The following is a 15,040-nucleotide window of genomic DNA, read 5'->3' as shown; positions in this document are numbered from 1 at the left end:
CGAGTTTTAAAAATAACCGTGGTTTATAAAACCCAGATATGACAGGATCACCAAAGTGTTTACAGAAATACAAATACCATCAGAACCATCGCAGGACGGAGTTTTACACGCAACATGTACAAACTGGAAAAACTGACTCTTTAAAATCACATTTAGCCACGATGTATTTATCTAATATCTGTCTTATCAAAGTACAGCCTACCAAACTACAGTACTATCATTACTGGATTAGAGAAACAACATCGAGAGAGGAAACATCGAGCACTTTAACATCATAAAGGGGGAACAACTGTACAAAATAACCCTGTTTTAGTTTAGTCACAGGGCTACACACACTTTGTTTTACAGAGAAGCACCTTTAGAAATGCTTCAGATAAAATCCAGGCAGGTTTTTTGGAGTTGACGGCATGATGTGGGTCAAAGTGCTTCTGCTTTTACAACACAGTATATTTTTTTCATGCACATTCACAGATGTACACACAGTATCACAGCTCCTCCTGGACGTAAAAGCTTTGAAAAAAGACAACGAGAAAAACAACCAATCACAGTCTCCACTTCTCCATGGATCTTTTTTTTTTTTTATACAAACACATTGTCAACAGATTTCCACATGAGTGCAGGATCAAAAACAGAAAAACCTCGTTCACCTTAAAAAATACTGCTTGTCTCGAAGTATGAAATCAACCATTGTCACGGTGGCCACAATGATCGCTAATATACATGTAATAAATTAAGAACTATGTACAATGGGGAACTAAAGCAGCATGCAGGCAAGACAACAGCCTTTGTACAAAACTATCTGCTGTGTGTGTGTGTGTGTGTGTGTGTGTGTGTGTGTGTGTGTGTGTGTGTGTGTGTGTGTGTGTGTGTGTGTGCAGTGTGTTATAATGACGCAGGAAGCTACCCTTCTACATTTTTTACATTTTTCTGGCTCTTTGCACACAGAAGCTGTTCAGTTTTCTACAAACAGAAGTATTGTCGTGCTGCAGCTGGGGGGGGGGGGGGTCAAACAGGAAGTCAAACAGCATTTAAATTAGCATCTTTAGCCAGATAGCAGGACAACACTTTGAAATGATAAGAAACAGCTCTTTACGTTTGAGCAGCTGGTTTAAAAATAACTTATAGGGCTTATAATGGATATCAGATGTACAGCACGTTTCTCCTGGTTCCTTATCTTTAATCTAACATTTAACAACACTTAAAATAGTTTAAAAGTGCTAACATGAGTGAACATTAGCGACAAACAACAAGATGTGGTGAAAACGTGTCACAGTTTATACATATTTTACTGTTAAAGAGAGATTGGATTGCAACCGACCGCATGTATTGAAAAAGACCCTCAAAGTTGCCAAATCCTCAAAATATTAACCACATTGTTTTGTTTCAAATATTGGCTGGGAATATTGTGCATGTGCATTTTGTTTAAAATCGAATAAAATTTCACATTTTTTATTAATTAATTAATTAAAGTTTTCCGCACTCTCGCGGGAATATCTCCGCAATGGAGCGAGTTTAAGTTTCACTTTCGATTGCATGATATAGCCCAGATAAACACCTTCATCACACATGTTGCCACTTGTTTGTACAATTTTCAGGCGATTTGTAAAAAACGATGTGTTTTTGGATATTTGTGGAGTTAGGTGGTCCTCGAGTGTTTTTTTATTGGTTAAGTGGTCCTTGGTATGAAAAAGTTTGAGAAACACTGTTAGAGGTACGTTTTGTTGGAGCCACCCATGTGCTACACAAATTAGCCGTAATTAGCATTAGCTTCCCAAATACGTTTTTTTAATACGTATAATTAAATAAAAAGTAGCCCATTCTGGCAACACACACTACAGTCTTAATATATAAATGGCTATTTTCTGTCATGTCACACTTTGAAGATTCATTTTGGGGAAATTAGGGATAAAATAGGCCAATTTCAATGTAATTGCTAACAAGGCTAGCTAACTTATGCTAGCTAGCCTTGATAGCTAATGCTAACAAAGCTAGCTTGCTTTGGTCGGCTATTTAAACCTTAATTAATCAGAATAATTCAATAAAAGCGCTCCAAATGTGTGAACCATTGGCATGTTAACAATTAAACTAAACATTTAAAGCATTAAATCACATAATATTTGACACATTTCTCCTCATATTACTGGGATTTCCAACGACACAGCTGCGAACATTAGTAAAAACAACAATCATAAACGAGCGTGTACAGTCTGCATGGACACATTCATAAAAATAAAGCTTTGGTAGTTAATGCAAAGTAAAAGCTAACGGGCACTTTAAGATGATTCACAGGTCGCTTCAATCTGAGGTCTAACTATGAGCTTATTAAAAACGTGGCGGAGAAAAACATTCAGAAGTTTAAAAAACACATCGACAATCATCGTATGGACGCTCTGCACAAGTCTCTCTAGTACAAACAACACAAGAACAACAGAGTAATAATGCATGTTAAAATGTATTAAATATATTACAAAGCAACTTCTCAGACATGTTTGAAGCAACCGTTTGTGTACAAGTTGTTGTTTGTTCGTGTATTAAATAAACCTTTCCTGCAGGGTGTGATTATACTCTGAGGTTAAAACTCAAGAAGAAACAAAGATGGAGTATAAAAGAATCAACACGCTGAAAGCAGTTGATTGGTTTTGATATGCTGTAGTTCTTCCTCGGGTGTTTAGAGGTTAATATCCAGTGTTTTGATTGGCTTGACTTCTCCCTGTTGATCCTAGTGTCGTTAGAAAAAAGGCGTGTAAACAGTCGTCTTTCAGCTTCAGGAAAAGAAAAGGAAAAACCTAAAGAAATACAAATATCTCAAAATTAACGTAATAACAATTCCTTTAAAAACCCAATCCCAGGCAGTGTGTGTTTCCCTTCTGTCCGTCTGTAGCTATTACACCGTGTTTGTGCTTCAGCAGGTTTATTTTCATGTGTTTCTACTTTAAAGTGTGTGTGTGTGTGTGTGTGTGTGTGTGTGTGTGTGTGTGTGTGTGTGTGTGTGTGTGTGTGTGTGTGTGTGTGTGTGTGTGTGTGTGTGTGTGTGTGTGTGTGTAGTGTTGACTCAGCTGAAGGCCTCATCATCCGTATCTTCGATTAGCACCTTTGTGTCCTTTTTTGATCTAGAAGAGGGAAAAGCATTATTATAATCTGGCATTTCAATGCATATTATTAGCATTTCTACAAATATGCGAAAGGGTACATTTGCTACCTTGAATGTGGATAAAGTTATATATATATTCAAAAGTGAAAGTAGAAGTACTGACTAAACTTCTTTACTCAAGTCAAAGTAAAGAGGCTTTGAAATGTACTTCAGTAAAAAGTACCCATAACTAGCAGCTGTTTTAAAGAGTACCTGACCTCCCTTTATATTAATAGAACAATAATGTCATTGTTAGCTAATGAATGTTTCCATGCTGAACAACGGCAACATGACAACGTTTCCATTGGTCCCTCTTCTTTAGAGAAGACCAGGAAATGATGGATACACGGATCGTGTTCAAATCAATAGGCACGCAATGACTCTAAAGAATAATGATCACGCATCAAACACACATTCAGACTAAAGGAACCAGCTGTTTGGAAAATGAGAGAAGAAGAAAGTACAGGTATTTGAGTTCAACATGTGAGAAGTAGAAAGTACAGGTATTTGAGTTCAACATGTAAGAAGTATAAAGTACAGGTATTTGGGTTCAACATGTAAGAAGTAGAAAGTACAGGTATTTGTGTTCAACATGTAAGAAGTAGAAAGTACAGGTATTTGTGTTCAACATGTAAGAAGTATAAAGTACAGGTATTTGGGTTCAACATGTAAGAAGTAGAAAGTACAGGTATTTGTGTTCAACATGTAAGAAGTAGAAAGTACAGGTATTTGGGTTCAACATGTAAGAAGTAGAAAGTACAGGTATTTGAGTTCAACATGTGAGAAGTAGAAAGTACAGGTATTTGAGTTCAACATGTAAGAAGTAGAAAGTACAGGTATTTGGGTTCAACATGTAAGAAGTAGAAAGTACAGGTATTTGTGTTCAACATGTAAGAAGTAGAAAGTACAGGTATTTGGGTTCAACATGTAAGAAGTAGAAAGTACAGGTATTTGTGTTCAACATGTTAGAAGTAGAAAGTACAGGTGTTTGTAAATCTATCAACATGTTGACAATAATCTAAATAAAGTGTGCTCTGTCTTACAGTGATGTGCCCAGCAGGGGGCGCCGCAGCGACAGGCTGTACGACCTCTTCCACGTCTTCTTCCCGGAGCGGTTGCGGACGCCCTCCTCAGAGTCCATCATCTGCTCCAGCAGCGTCTGGTCGTCTGCGTTCAGAGGAGCCACCGAGATGTCCCTGACGGCCCTGAACTCACCGCAGTTATTCAGGTGTTCGTTCTCCAGCCGGAAGAAGTTCCACACGAAGCGCCTGCAGGGAGACAGAGAGACGGTATGTTTTATAGATATATTATATATCAGGGCTGGGAGGGGCACTTTAAACATGTTTAATGTATCGTGATGACATAATGATGATACATGTATTCCATTACCTGGCAGTTATATCCTGCACAATAACCAATAATTCAATTGTATGATTTCCGAGGTTTGAGAGTCACTGTGTGTGTGTGAATGTGTGTGTGTGTGTGTGTGTGTGTGTGTGTGTGTGTGTGTGTGTGTGTGAGTGAGTGAGTGAGAGAGAGTCACTGTGTGTGAGTCACTGTGTGTGTGTGTGTGTGTGGTGTGTGTGTGTGTGTGTGTGTGTGTGTGTGTGTGTGTGTGTGTGTGTGTGTGTGTGTGTGTGTGTGTGTGTGTATGTGTGTGTGAGTGAGTGAGAGAGAGTCACTGTGTGTGAGTCACTGTGTGTGTGTGAGTCACTGTGTGTGTGTGTCAGAGTTCCCGTTAGAATATTTCTTCGCCGGTCAAAATGTCCGTTAAAGTTTAAATCTTCCGGACAAAATGAGAAAAGTGCCGGTCAAAGGTCTTCTTTCTTATTTATTGTGCTTTAAAACAAATTGATATGATTCGATATTAAACAAACTAATTATAGTAGATTTAGATTAACTACATTATTCAAAAGCGTACAGTAATTTACAATAACACGGGAATAATAAACGGAGCGCTCTCCCCCTCTCCTGACAGCCCGTCAGTATCATGCAGCTCGCGGATCAGTAATGAGTGACCTGACAGTAAAACTAAACATATCTATAACTAGTTACGGTAGTTTGAGAGGCCATTAAAATTGCTACGTGTGATATTCTAACCTGAAGTGTGTGTTGCTCCGCTCACCGCTGCATGTGATCATGCAGAGCTGCGTGTCGACTCGTCAGCAGCAGGGTTGCCAACCGTCCCGTATTAGCCGGGACGCCCCGTATTTGAGCCAAAAGGGGCGTGTCCCGTACGGGACTTTGTTTGTCCCGGACTCCCGTGTAAAGGGAAACATTACAAATATGTTTCTGTTTGCGCGCAATGCAGTGTGTCTGGCTGCGTGCCTGTGTGTTTGTGTGCTGTATCCGAAGGGCGCTAGGACCGCTCAGTTGACAGGGCAGGCACAATGCTCGCACGTGTGTGTGTGTGTGTGTGAGAGAGTCAGTCAGCTGATTGATGGGAAAATGCTGGGAAAATGGTTGGTTGAAGGATAACATTAAGTCTAATAATGATGTACCGTGCATGTTCACATCATGTATACTTTGCATTACTTAATACCATTTTTCAAATATTTTATTTTTTAACATTTTGGACAAAATAGCCAATTGTACATCGAGGTGCCCAGATGTCCCTATAGTGCCCACCTATCCGATTTGAACATGCTGATGTACAATGTGATGTAGTAGCCTAATGCAGGTGTAAGACCATTGTGTTATAGGTATGCATAGTTTTCTATGCATTTTGAGGGTTTTGGGGGGTTTGATCCCCAAAAACATTTTCGAACCCTAGGGGCTGGCTCCCCCAAAATAATTAAATAACATAACCCTAACCTAACCCTAACCATAAAACCGAAATAAAGTTTTTAAAAAAAGTAACTAAATCCGCCAGAAACCGGAAAATCTTCGCGCGCATGCGCGCGGGGGGGGACACGTGTCCCGTTTCTCCATTTCTGGAAGTTGGCAACCCTAGCAGCAGCTGATCTCTCTCTCCTGTCAGATTAGACTTCACTCGCGTTTATGTCCATATCGATCAGAGCTAGTTCTAGCTAATGATATGACTACCTGCTTATTAAAAGACACCTAAACAACAAGCGTCGCTATGCAACCGGGTGAGGCCGCAAAGTATAGCGCAGCATTATGCATTAGTTTACATGCCCACCGGAACCCCGAGGCATTACCAACAGATCAACGCACAATCAACCCATACAGGACATCTCTTTCTCCACATTAAGTAGACATTAGAATGAACTATTCTTGTCTGTCACATAAATGGCGCAACTGATGTGGTATTGCGCTAAACGGAAATTATTTTGAACGGACACTTTGACCGGAGAGATTTAGATTTGCCGGTCTTCATCATATTTGACCGGTCGTAGTCCGGTAATTACCGGCTAACGGGAACTCTGGGTGTGTGTGTGTGTGTGTGTGTATGTGTGTGTGTGTGTGTGTGTGTGTGTGTGTGTGTGTGTGTGTGTGTGTGAGTGAGAGAGAGTCACTGTGTGTGTGAGAGTCACAGTGTGTGTGTGTGTGTGTGTGTGTGTGTGAGTGAGAGAGAGTCACTGTGTTTGTGAGAGTCACTGTGTGTGTGTGTGTGTGTGTGTGTGTGTGTGTGTGTGTGTGAGTGAGAGAGAGTCACTGTGTGTGTGAGAGTCACAGTGTGTGTGTGTGTGTGTGTGTGTGTGTGTGTGTGTGTGTGTGTGTGTGTGTGTGTGTGTGTGAGAGAGAGTCACTGTGTGTGAGAGTCACTGTGTGTGTGTGTGTGTGTGTTTGTTTGTAAGTCACTGTGTGTAAGTCACTCATGGTGTGTGTGTGTGTTTGTGTGTGTGTGTGTGTGTGTGTGTGTGTGTGTGTGAGTCACTGTGTGTGTGAGAGAGTTAACTTAGCTTACTGCAGCATTTCTAGTGTTTCAGGATTTGTTGTCATTAACACGTCTCATTAATGTTTGGAGTGAAGCTGAATGGTGTCGTTGTCCAGTGTGATGACATAAAAGAGTGTCTTCAGGTGTGTGTGTCTTCTAGGTGTGTGTGTCTTCAGATATGTGTTTTCAGGTGTGTGTGTCTTCAGGTGTGTGTTTTCAGGTGTGTGTGTCTTCAGGTGTGTGTGTCTTCAGGTGTGTGTCTTCAGGTGTGTGTCTTCAGGTGTGTGTGTCTTCAGATATGTGTTTTCAGGTGTGTGTGTCTTCAGGTGTGTGTTTTCAGGTGTGTGTGTCTTCAGGTGTGTGTGTCTTCAGGTGTGTGTCTTCAGGTGTGTGTCTTCAGGTGTGTGTTTTCAGGTGTGTGTGTCTTCAGGTGTGTGTGTGTCTTCAGGTGTGTGTCTTCAGGTGTGTGTCTTCAGGTGTGTGTCTTCAGATGTGTGTCTTAAGGTGTGTGTGTCTTCAGGTGTGTGTCTTCAGGTGTGTGTGTCTTCAGGTGTGTGTGTCTTCAGGTGTGTGTGTCTTCAGGTGTGTGTCTTCAGGTGTGTGTGTCTTCAGGTGTGTGTCTTCAGGTGTGTGTGTGTCTTCAGGTGTGTGTGTCTTCAGGTGTGTCTTCAGGTGTGTGTGTCTTCAGGTGTGTGTTTTCAGATGTGTGTGTCTTCAGGTGTGTGTGTCTTCAGGTGTGTGTCTTCAGGTGTGTGTCTTCAGGTGTGTGTCTTCAGGTGTGTGTGTCTTCATGTGTGTGTGTCTTCAGGTGTGTGTGTCTTCAGGTTTGTGTGTCTTCAGGTGAGTGTTTTCAGGTGTGTGTGTGTCTTCAGGTGTATGTGTCTTCAGGTGTGTGTCTTCAGGTGTGTGTCTTCAGGTGTGTGTCTTCAGGTTTGTGTGTCTTCAGGTTTGTGTGTCTTCAGGTGTGTGTCTTCAGGTGTGTGTGTCTTCAGGTGTGTGTGTGTCTTCAGGTGTGTGTGTGTCTTCAGGTGTGTGTGTCTTCAGGTGTGTGTGTCTTCAGGTGTGTGTGTCTTCAGGTGTGTGTGTCTTCAGGTGTGTCTTCAGGTGTGTGTGTCTTCAGGTGTGTGTTTTCAGATGTGTGTGTCTTCAGGTGTGTGTGTCTTCATGTGTGTGTCTTCAGGTGTGTGTCTTCAGGTGTGTGTCTTCAGGTGTGTGTCTTCAGGTGTGTGTCTTCAGGTGTGTGTCTTCAGGTTTGTGTCTTCAGGTGTGTGTGTCTTCAGGTGTGAGTGTCTTCAGGTGTGTGTCTTCAGGTGTGTGTCTTCAGGTGTGTGTCTTCAGGTGTGTGTGTCTTCAGGTGTGTGTCTTCAGGTGTGTGTCTTCAGGTGTGTGTCTTCAGGTTTGTGTGTCTTCAGGTGAGTGTTTTCAGGTGTGTGTGTCTTCAGGTGTGAGTGTCTTCAGGTGTGTGTCTTCAGGTGTGTGTCTTCAGGTGTGTGTCTTCAGGTTTGTGTGTCTTCAGGTGTATGTCTTCAGGTGTATGTCTTCAGGTGTGTGTGTCTTCAGGTGTGTGTCTTCAGGTGTGTGTGTCTTCAGGTTTGTGTGTCTTCAGGTGAGTGTTTTCAGGTGTGTGTCTTCAGGTGTGAGTGTCTTCAGGTATGTGTCTTCAGGTGTGTGTCTTCAGGTGTGTGTCTTCAGGTGTGTGTCTTCAGGTTTGTGTGTCTTCAGGTGTGTGTCTTCAGGTGTGTGTGTCTTCAGGTTTGTGTGTCTTCAGGTGAGTGTTTTCAGGTGTGTGTGTCTTCAGGTGTGTGTAAACAGGTGTGTGTAAACAGGTGTGTGTAAACAGGAAGTAGTGTGACCCCACCTGAAGACCTCCATGGGGGCGAGCACGGTGGAAACGATGTCTCCCACAGAGTGGATCTTGGTGGTCGTGGAGAGGGAGATCTGGATCGTCCAGGCGAAACGCAGAATCACATCTTCGATTATCGCACAGTAGTAGTACGCCTGGAGACACAGGGGAGGGAGTATTATAGTATGTAGAAAAGTTTAAATACATGTTAAAGGTCTCCTATTATACTTTTCTTAGGCATATATTATAGGTTTCAGATATATATAAAACATGTCTCTGAAGTGCTTTGCTCAAAATACCAAACAGATAATTCTAGCCTCAAACCCCTCTATTTCAGCCCTGTTACTAAAGTGCTGATTCTGGGTCTGTAGCTTTAAATGTAACCAGAGCTGCTGCTGGCCACGCCCCTTTAGAGCGTCCACATGCAAGCAGTGAGCTCTGTGAAGAGAAGGCTGTCTACCAGCAGAAACTCAGTTAAATGCTGCCGTGATGAAACTCCATCATGTTCCAAACCACAGCAAGGATTATCTCTGAAACAGTACGGAGCTCAAACTCTTTCTCTCTCTCAGGTTTACCACAAGGTGACTTCCTTTTTACTTCCTGCTTCTTCACACACACTCTCTCCAGTACAGGTTAGCTCTGAGCGTTAGCATGCTAATGTAAACACAGACCATATTACTTCTAGCACACGTCTCATTGTTTCTGACAGCAACGTTTCTGATTGGCCCGTGGGTGTAAAGCCCGCCCACATTTTAGTAATGTCGTCATGACGCAGCAAATCTGGATCAGCTCCGATGTTCCCCCGTTTTTAGAGATGTGGGTACGGAGGAAAAGAGAGAGGGTTGTGTTTTCGGACACTTTGTGAGTCTCCTGACACCGGGGACACATAGTGATGTAGAGGAGACATCAGAAATTAAATAAATCATGTTTCAGTACGTTGAAACTGTCCTCTCTGTACCTTGTGAGGGTAAACGATCTCCTCCCTCAGGAAGGTGTTCTCTCCGGCCCCGCGGTCGAACAGACCCCAGTCCATCCGCAGATCCCAGATCAGAGTGTAGAGCGAGCTGATGCTGGAGAACACGATCAGCAGGTAGAAGAACATGTCAGCGTCCGTGTGGCCCTGCTCTGAAACACACAGGAAACACACGATACAGATTACACCCTCATTAAATATAATCCACGGTTTTCGTTTTTTTATAGATTCTACATCAAGAGGTTTTCTTAATCTGTCTTTGGCTCTTTTCTGCTGTCACAACGTAAATGTCCCCTCTGGACTAATAAAGGGATTCTGATTCTGATCATTACTGCAGAAACACTTTGACCACTAGAGGGAGCCCTGCTGCCATCAATACACTGCTATGATTACATTACATTTTAATAGTATGTCAGAACATATTTTAAAAAGCTAATGGTAAAGTAAGTTAACATTTTTTTGTCAAAGTGATAGTATGGCCATTTTTTTTAAAAGTCATAGTATAGTATTTTAGAAATGTCAAAGTATAATAATGTCATTTTTCTAATTTCTCTTATAACTTGAACTTGTAAGCCTTGACATCACTAAGGCGTGCATGTGTAGCATCAAAGGAAACTATTTCGATATACAAACTCTATAATGTTAGACATGTTATGTTGCAACACCACCTTTAACACACATCAATCATGAAATCAGCACCGGTTTGCCCAGAATGCAGAATTGCAAGATTCACACCCCTTATTAGCACTGCATGTGTGTGTCTGCATGTGTGTGTCTGCATGTGTGTGTGTCTGATTGTGTGTGTCTGCATGTGTGTGTGTGTCTGATTGTGTGTGTGTATGTGTCTGCATGTGTCTATCTGAGTGTCTACATGTGTGTGTCTGTTTGTGTGTGTCTGCATATGTGTGTCTACATGTGTGTGTCTGTTTGTGTGTCTGCATGTGTGTGTGTGTCTGATTGTGTGTGTGTGTGTATGTGTCTGCATGTGTGTGTCTGCATGTGTGTGTGTGTCTGCATATGTGTGTCTATCTGAATGTCTACATGTGTGTCTGTTTGTGTGTGTCTGCGTGTGTGTCTGTCTGTGTGTCACTGTTTGTGTGTGTGTGACGTATGTGTGTCTATCTGTGTGTGTGATGGGATGTGTGTGTCTTGAAGTGTGTGTTTGCAAGTGTGTGTCTGTCTGTGGGTGTGATTTGCATTGAGATATAACTCAGCACCATGAGGCCTTACAGACTCTCATACACATAGTGACTCTCTCTCTCTCTCTCACACACACACACACACACACACACACACACACACACACACACACACACACACACACACACACACACACACACACACACACACACACACACACACACACACACACACACACACACTCCTCCAGCAGCCAGACAGTCTCCAGTAGCAGCGTTAACATTTCTAACGTAGAGTTACTGCCTGCTTTATCCTCCTCTGAGCGATGGAGGGTCTCCGGCCGTAGATTAAACTCCGTCCTGAACAAAGACTCTTCTCACCGGAGAATAATCAACGATTCCCTTCAGCTCGGAGAGGGGGGGGGGGGGGGGGGGGGGGGGAGTAGTTCAGTATTTAACCCTTCAGTGTGTGTGAGGCTGATGTGTCGGTTACCCACCAGACCATTAAAGGTTAAACACCGGGAGAGGGGCATTGATTGGACGCTCAGTGAGGGTTAACTGTGGTCACTTAGTCCTGTCACACACACACACACACACACACACACACACACACACACACACACACACACACACACACACACACACACACACACACACACACACACACACACACACACGCACACAAAAATGCAACGTTGTGTTCAGCTGGTGTTAATATGTAAATATATGAAGAGCAGCAGGAGTGTGTTTGGCTCAGCAGGTGAATTAGAGTTCAAGCTGAGAGCCGTGTGTGTGTGTGTGTGTGTGTGTGTGTGTGTGTGTGTGTGTGTGTGTGTGTGTGTGGTGTGAGGGGTCAGAACATGAGATGAAGTTATGAAGCTGTCAGCTCATCTCTATTCCAGCCGAGTCCAGCAGACGTGTGTTCAGACCTGCACCGGTAATTACTCCTCCTCTTCCTCCTCTTCATCCTTCTCCTCACGTCTTATTTCCTCTCCTCTGTCCTCTTCCCTTTACCTCTTCCTCTCTCCTCTCATCCCCTTCTTCTCCTTTCCCCTCTTCTTCCTCTTGTCTCCTCCCTGTCTTTCTTCTGTCTTTCTGTCCAGTTCCTCCATCTCTCCCAGCCTCTCCTCTTCACGTGTCTGTCCTCTCGTCTCTTTCCTCCTCTTCCTCTCCTCTGTCCTCTCCTCTGTCCTCTTCTTCCTCACCTCTTTGGTTTCCTCCATTCATTTCCCTCTTCATCACCGCTGTCTTCCTCCCTCAGCTAGGTTCTGATGTAAACACTGAGGGATGTCTCTGTGCAGCTCAAACCCTCTATGTCCCCTGCAGACAGCTGTCTATCAGAGGCTTGCTCTCCGCACAGTTCTACATCCTGTTCTCCTTCCTCTGCCTGTCCATGACATAAATCCTGTGGGGTTGAATCAGCATTAAGGCTGTAACTCTGCATCTGAAACAAGCACTAAGTCTGAAGCCAGTGAACATAGAGCTGAGTCGGAATCGATCCTTCGATGTCAGGCCTTTCAATTCATCCCAACTCAAAACCTGGCTCGTGAGGAATCAGCTAACACTGACTCAATCTCCTGCTCCTTACAACCCACCGTCTGTGTTTTATAGGGCTGTACCCGAATATCCGAATATTCGTTCGTTGGAGTACTATTCGGGTTTCAATTTCGTTATTTTTTTCTCGAATGTATTGACTCTCCAATATCAACGTAAGAGCTTGTGCCTCTTCGGGGGTGCTAACACGTAACCATAAACGTTATCGTTGACTTTCTCCGTCTTTATATGTAGATATGACTTTTTCTCCATTAATCTCCGTCACGTTGTTTCCATAGCAACAACAACTTCCTGTCAACAGCGCTAACTCTCCTTCAAAATAAAAGCATGTCCATACAAAATAGGAAGCCAAGCCAAATTACACTTAAGACATATACAACTGCAACGAAAGTAACAAACACAATGCGATATCCTTTTCAATTTCAAAGAACACAAATTGGGTTACATCAACAAATAACTATAAAACAACAATACTGTATAATAACAAAAAGAATGCCGTGAATAAACCGAAATACACGTGTTGAAGCGGTTCGCTGCTGATTACTACCGAATATCCGGAGCCCGAAAACTGGTATTCTGGACAGCCCTAGTGTTTTAATGTTCATTTTTGTTTTGTTTTATTGTTCTGTTTTTGTATTAACATTTCCAGTAATGTATTTACATGTTTTTATTTGATTGTATTTACTTAATGTGTCTTTAAGGTGACTCACAACATCTGTCCAGGGACTACAGGTGAAAAATAGCATTTACAGAAATGTTGATTAACGTGAACTGCCCCTGTTAAAATAAATGAATAAACAAAGCCTCAGCAACAGGGTTTCTGATGTTCAACTGAACCAGGAAGTATCCTCCTCCGGTTACAGACAGGCCTCTGCTGGAGAACAGTTTAATAACTCCAAAAACAAGTTTATTCCTACAAAAAAGCATTATCATTTTACAGATTTAGATTTACTAACGGGAACACCCCGACTCCTTCCTCTGCATGTGCCTCCGACCTCTGCAGCTCATCCAGGATGCAGCGGCTCGTCTGGTCTTCAACCTTCCTAAATGTTCCCACACCACTCCGCTCCTCCGCTCCCTTCACTGGCTTCCGGTAACTGCTAGAATCCACTTCAAGACACTGGTACTTGCTTACCATGCTGCGAATGGATCTGGCCCTTCGTACATCCAGGACATGGTTAAACCGTACACCCCAGCGCGTGCACTACGCTCTGCATCAGCCAAACAGCTCGCTGCACCCTCGCTGCGAGGGGGACCCAAGTTCCCATCAGCAAAAACACGTGGGTTTGCTATCCTGGCTCCAAGATGGTGGAATGAGCTCCCCATTGACATCAGGACAGCAGAAAGCTTACTCACCTTCCGGCGCAGACTGAAAACTCATCTCTTTCGACTCCACTTTGAGCGATAGATTTATTAACAAAGCACTTATATACTAATAAAGGACTGGCTTACCTAAAGCCAGTTGAGTAGCACTTGAAATGTTCTTGCTCTATGAAGCCTGATGTACTTTATGATTCTGTTTTCTTCAAGGTTGTGTCTTCCTGGTCGAATGTACTTATTGTAAGTCGTTTTGGATAAAAGTGTCAGCTAAATGTAATGTAATGTAAAGAGACACACAGGATCAGTTTCTATGCTTGAAGTATTCCTGGTTTCCTGGAGTAGTGTGTGTTCAGTTCCTGGCAGAAGTGATGCAGTGAGGTGTCACACACACACACACACACACACACACACACACACACACACACACACACACACACACACACACACACACACACACACACACACCATGAAGGTTGTGAGTGGGTTATTAATGAAGGTGACACATCCAGACAGAGTGGGAGTGCTGCCAGAGACACACACACACACACACACACACACACACACACACACACACCCACCCATACCATGTATACATCACTTCAGGGGACTATACATTGACTTACATGCATTTCCTGGAGACTTATCCTAACCTTAACCATAACCAACACATGCCTAACCCTAACCCTAAAATTAATGATTCCCCTCATGGGGACCTCCCTTATGTCCCCACACGTGACTGTGTAAACAGATGTAGGTCCCCACAAGGATATTAATGCTAGGTCACACACACACACACACACACACACACACACACACACACACACACACACACACACACACACACACACACACACACACACACACACACACACACACACACACCTCTAACAGCTGTTTGACACGACCCTGCAGAGGATGCTGGGAAGGAAGCTGAGCATCATCTGTCCTGAAGAAGTTTACACTGCAGACGACAGTGAACCAAACCTGGTTTTATCGCCCCCTGCAGACACAGTGACTTTAGCCTCTGCAGACCATTTACATGCACTAAAACCTACAGTACTCACTACAGGGAGACGGAAAACCCCCAAATCATAACAGGTCCTCTTTTAAAAAAGACAGTAGTCCCAAGTAGTATTTTTGTTGCAGTGTGAACAGCGTGAAGTTCAATACAAAAAACACGGCAAAATGTCTTAATGTCGTTGTTTGTATCTGCATGGAGGTAAGCCCCGCCTCCTCTCCA

At 43.1% G+C, this 15,040-nt stretch overlaps 1 protein-coding gene across 1 annotated transcript in view; it reads right to left on the bottom strand.

Moving 5' to 3' along the window:
- The window catches only part of LOC117534046 (xenotropic and polytropic retrovirus receptor 1 homolog), a 40,707-nt gene continuing 25,667 nt past the window's right edge, over positions 1-15,040 (bottom strand). The window contains exons 11-14 of the mRNA XM_034198073.1: positions 9,773-9,939; positions 8,830-8,969; positions 4,174-4,398; positions 1-3,110 (exon numbers count right to left, since the gene is read on the bottom strand). Of these exons, the coding sequence (XP_034053964.1) occupies positions 3,053-3,110; positions 4,174-4,398; positions 8,830-8,969; positions 9,773-9,939 (590 nt within the window). The 3' untranslated portion in view covers positions 1-3,052. The remainder of the gene's footprint in view (positions 3,111-4,173; positions 4,399-8,829; positions 8,970-9,772; positions 9,940-15,040) is intronic.

The sequence above is a fragment of the Gymnodraco acuticeps genome, unplaced genomic scaffold (assembly GCF_902827175.1).
Source record: "Gymnodraco acuticeps unplaced genomic scaffold, fGymAcu1.1, whole genome shotgun sequence".
Taxonomy (NCBI): domain Eukaryota; kingdom Metazoa; phylum Chordata; class Actinopteri; order Perciformes; family Bathydraconidae; genus Gymnodraco; species Gymnodraco acuticeps.
Note: the sequence above shows the minus strand (reverse complement) of the source record. Positions and strands in the feature narration are given on the sequence as shown.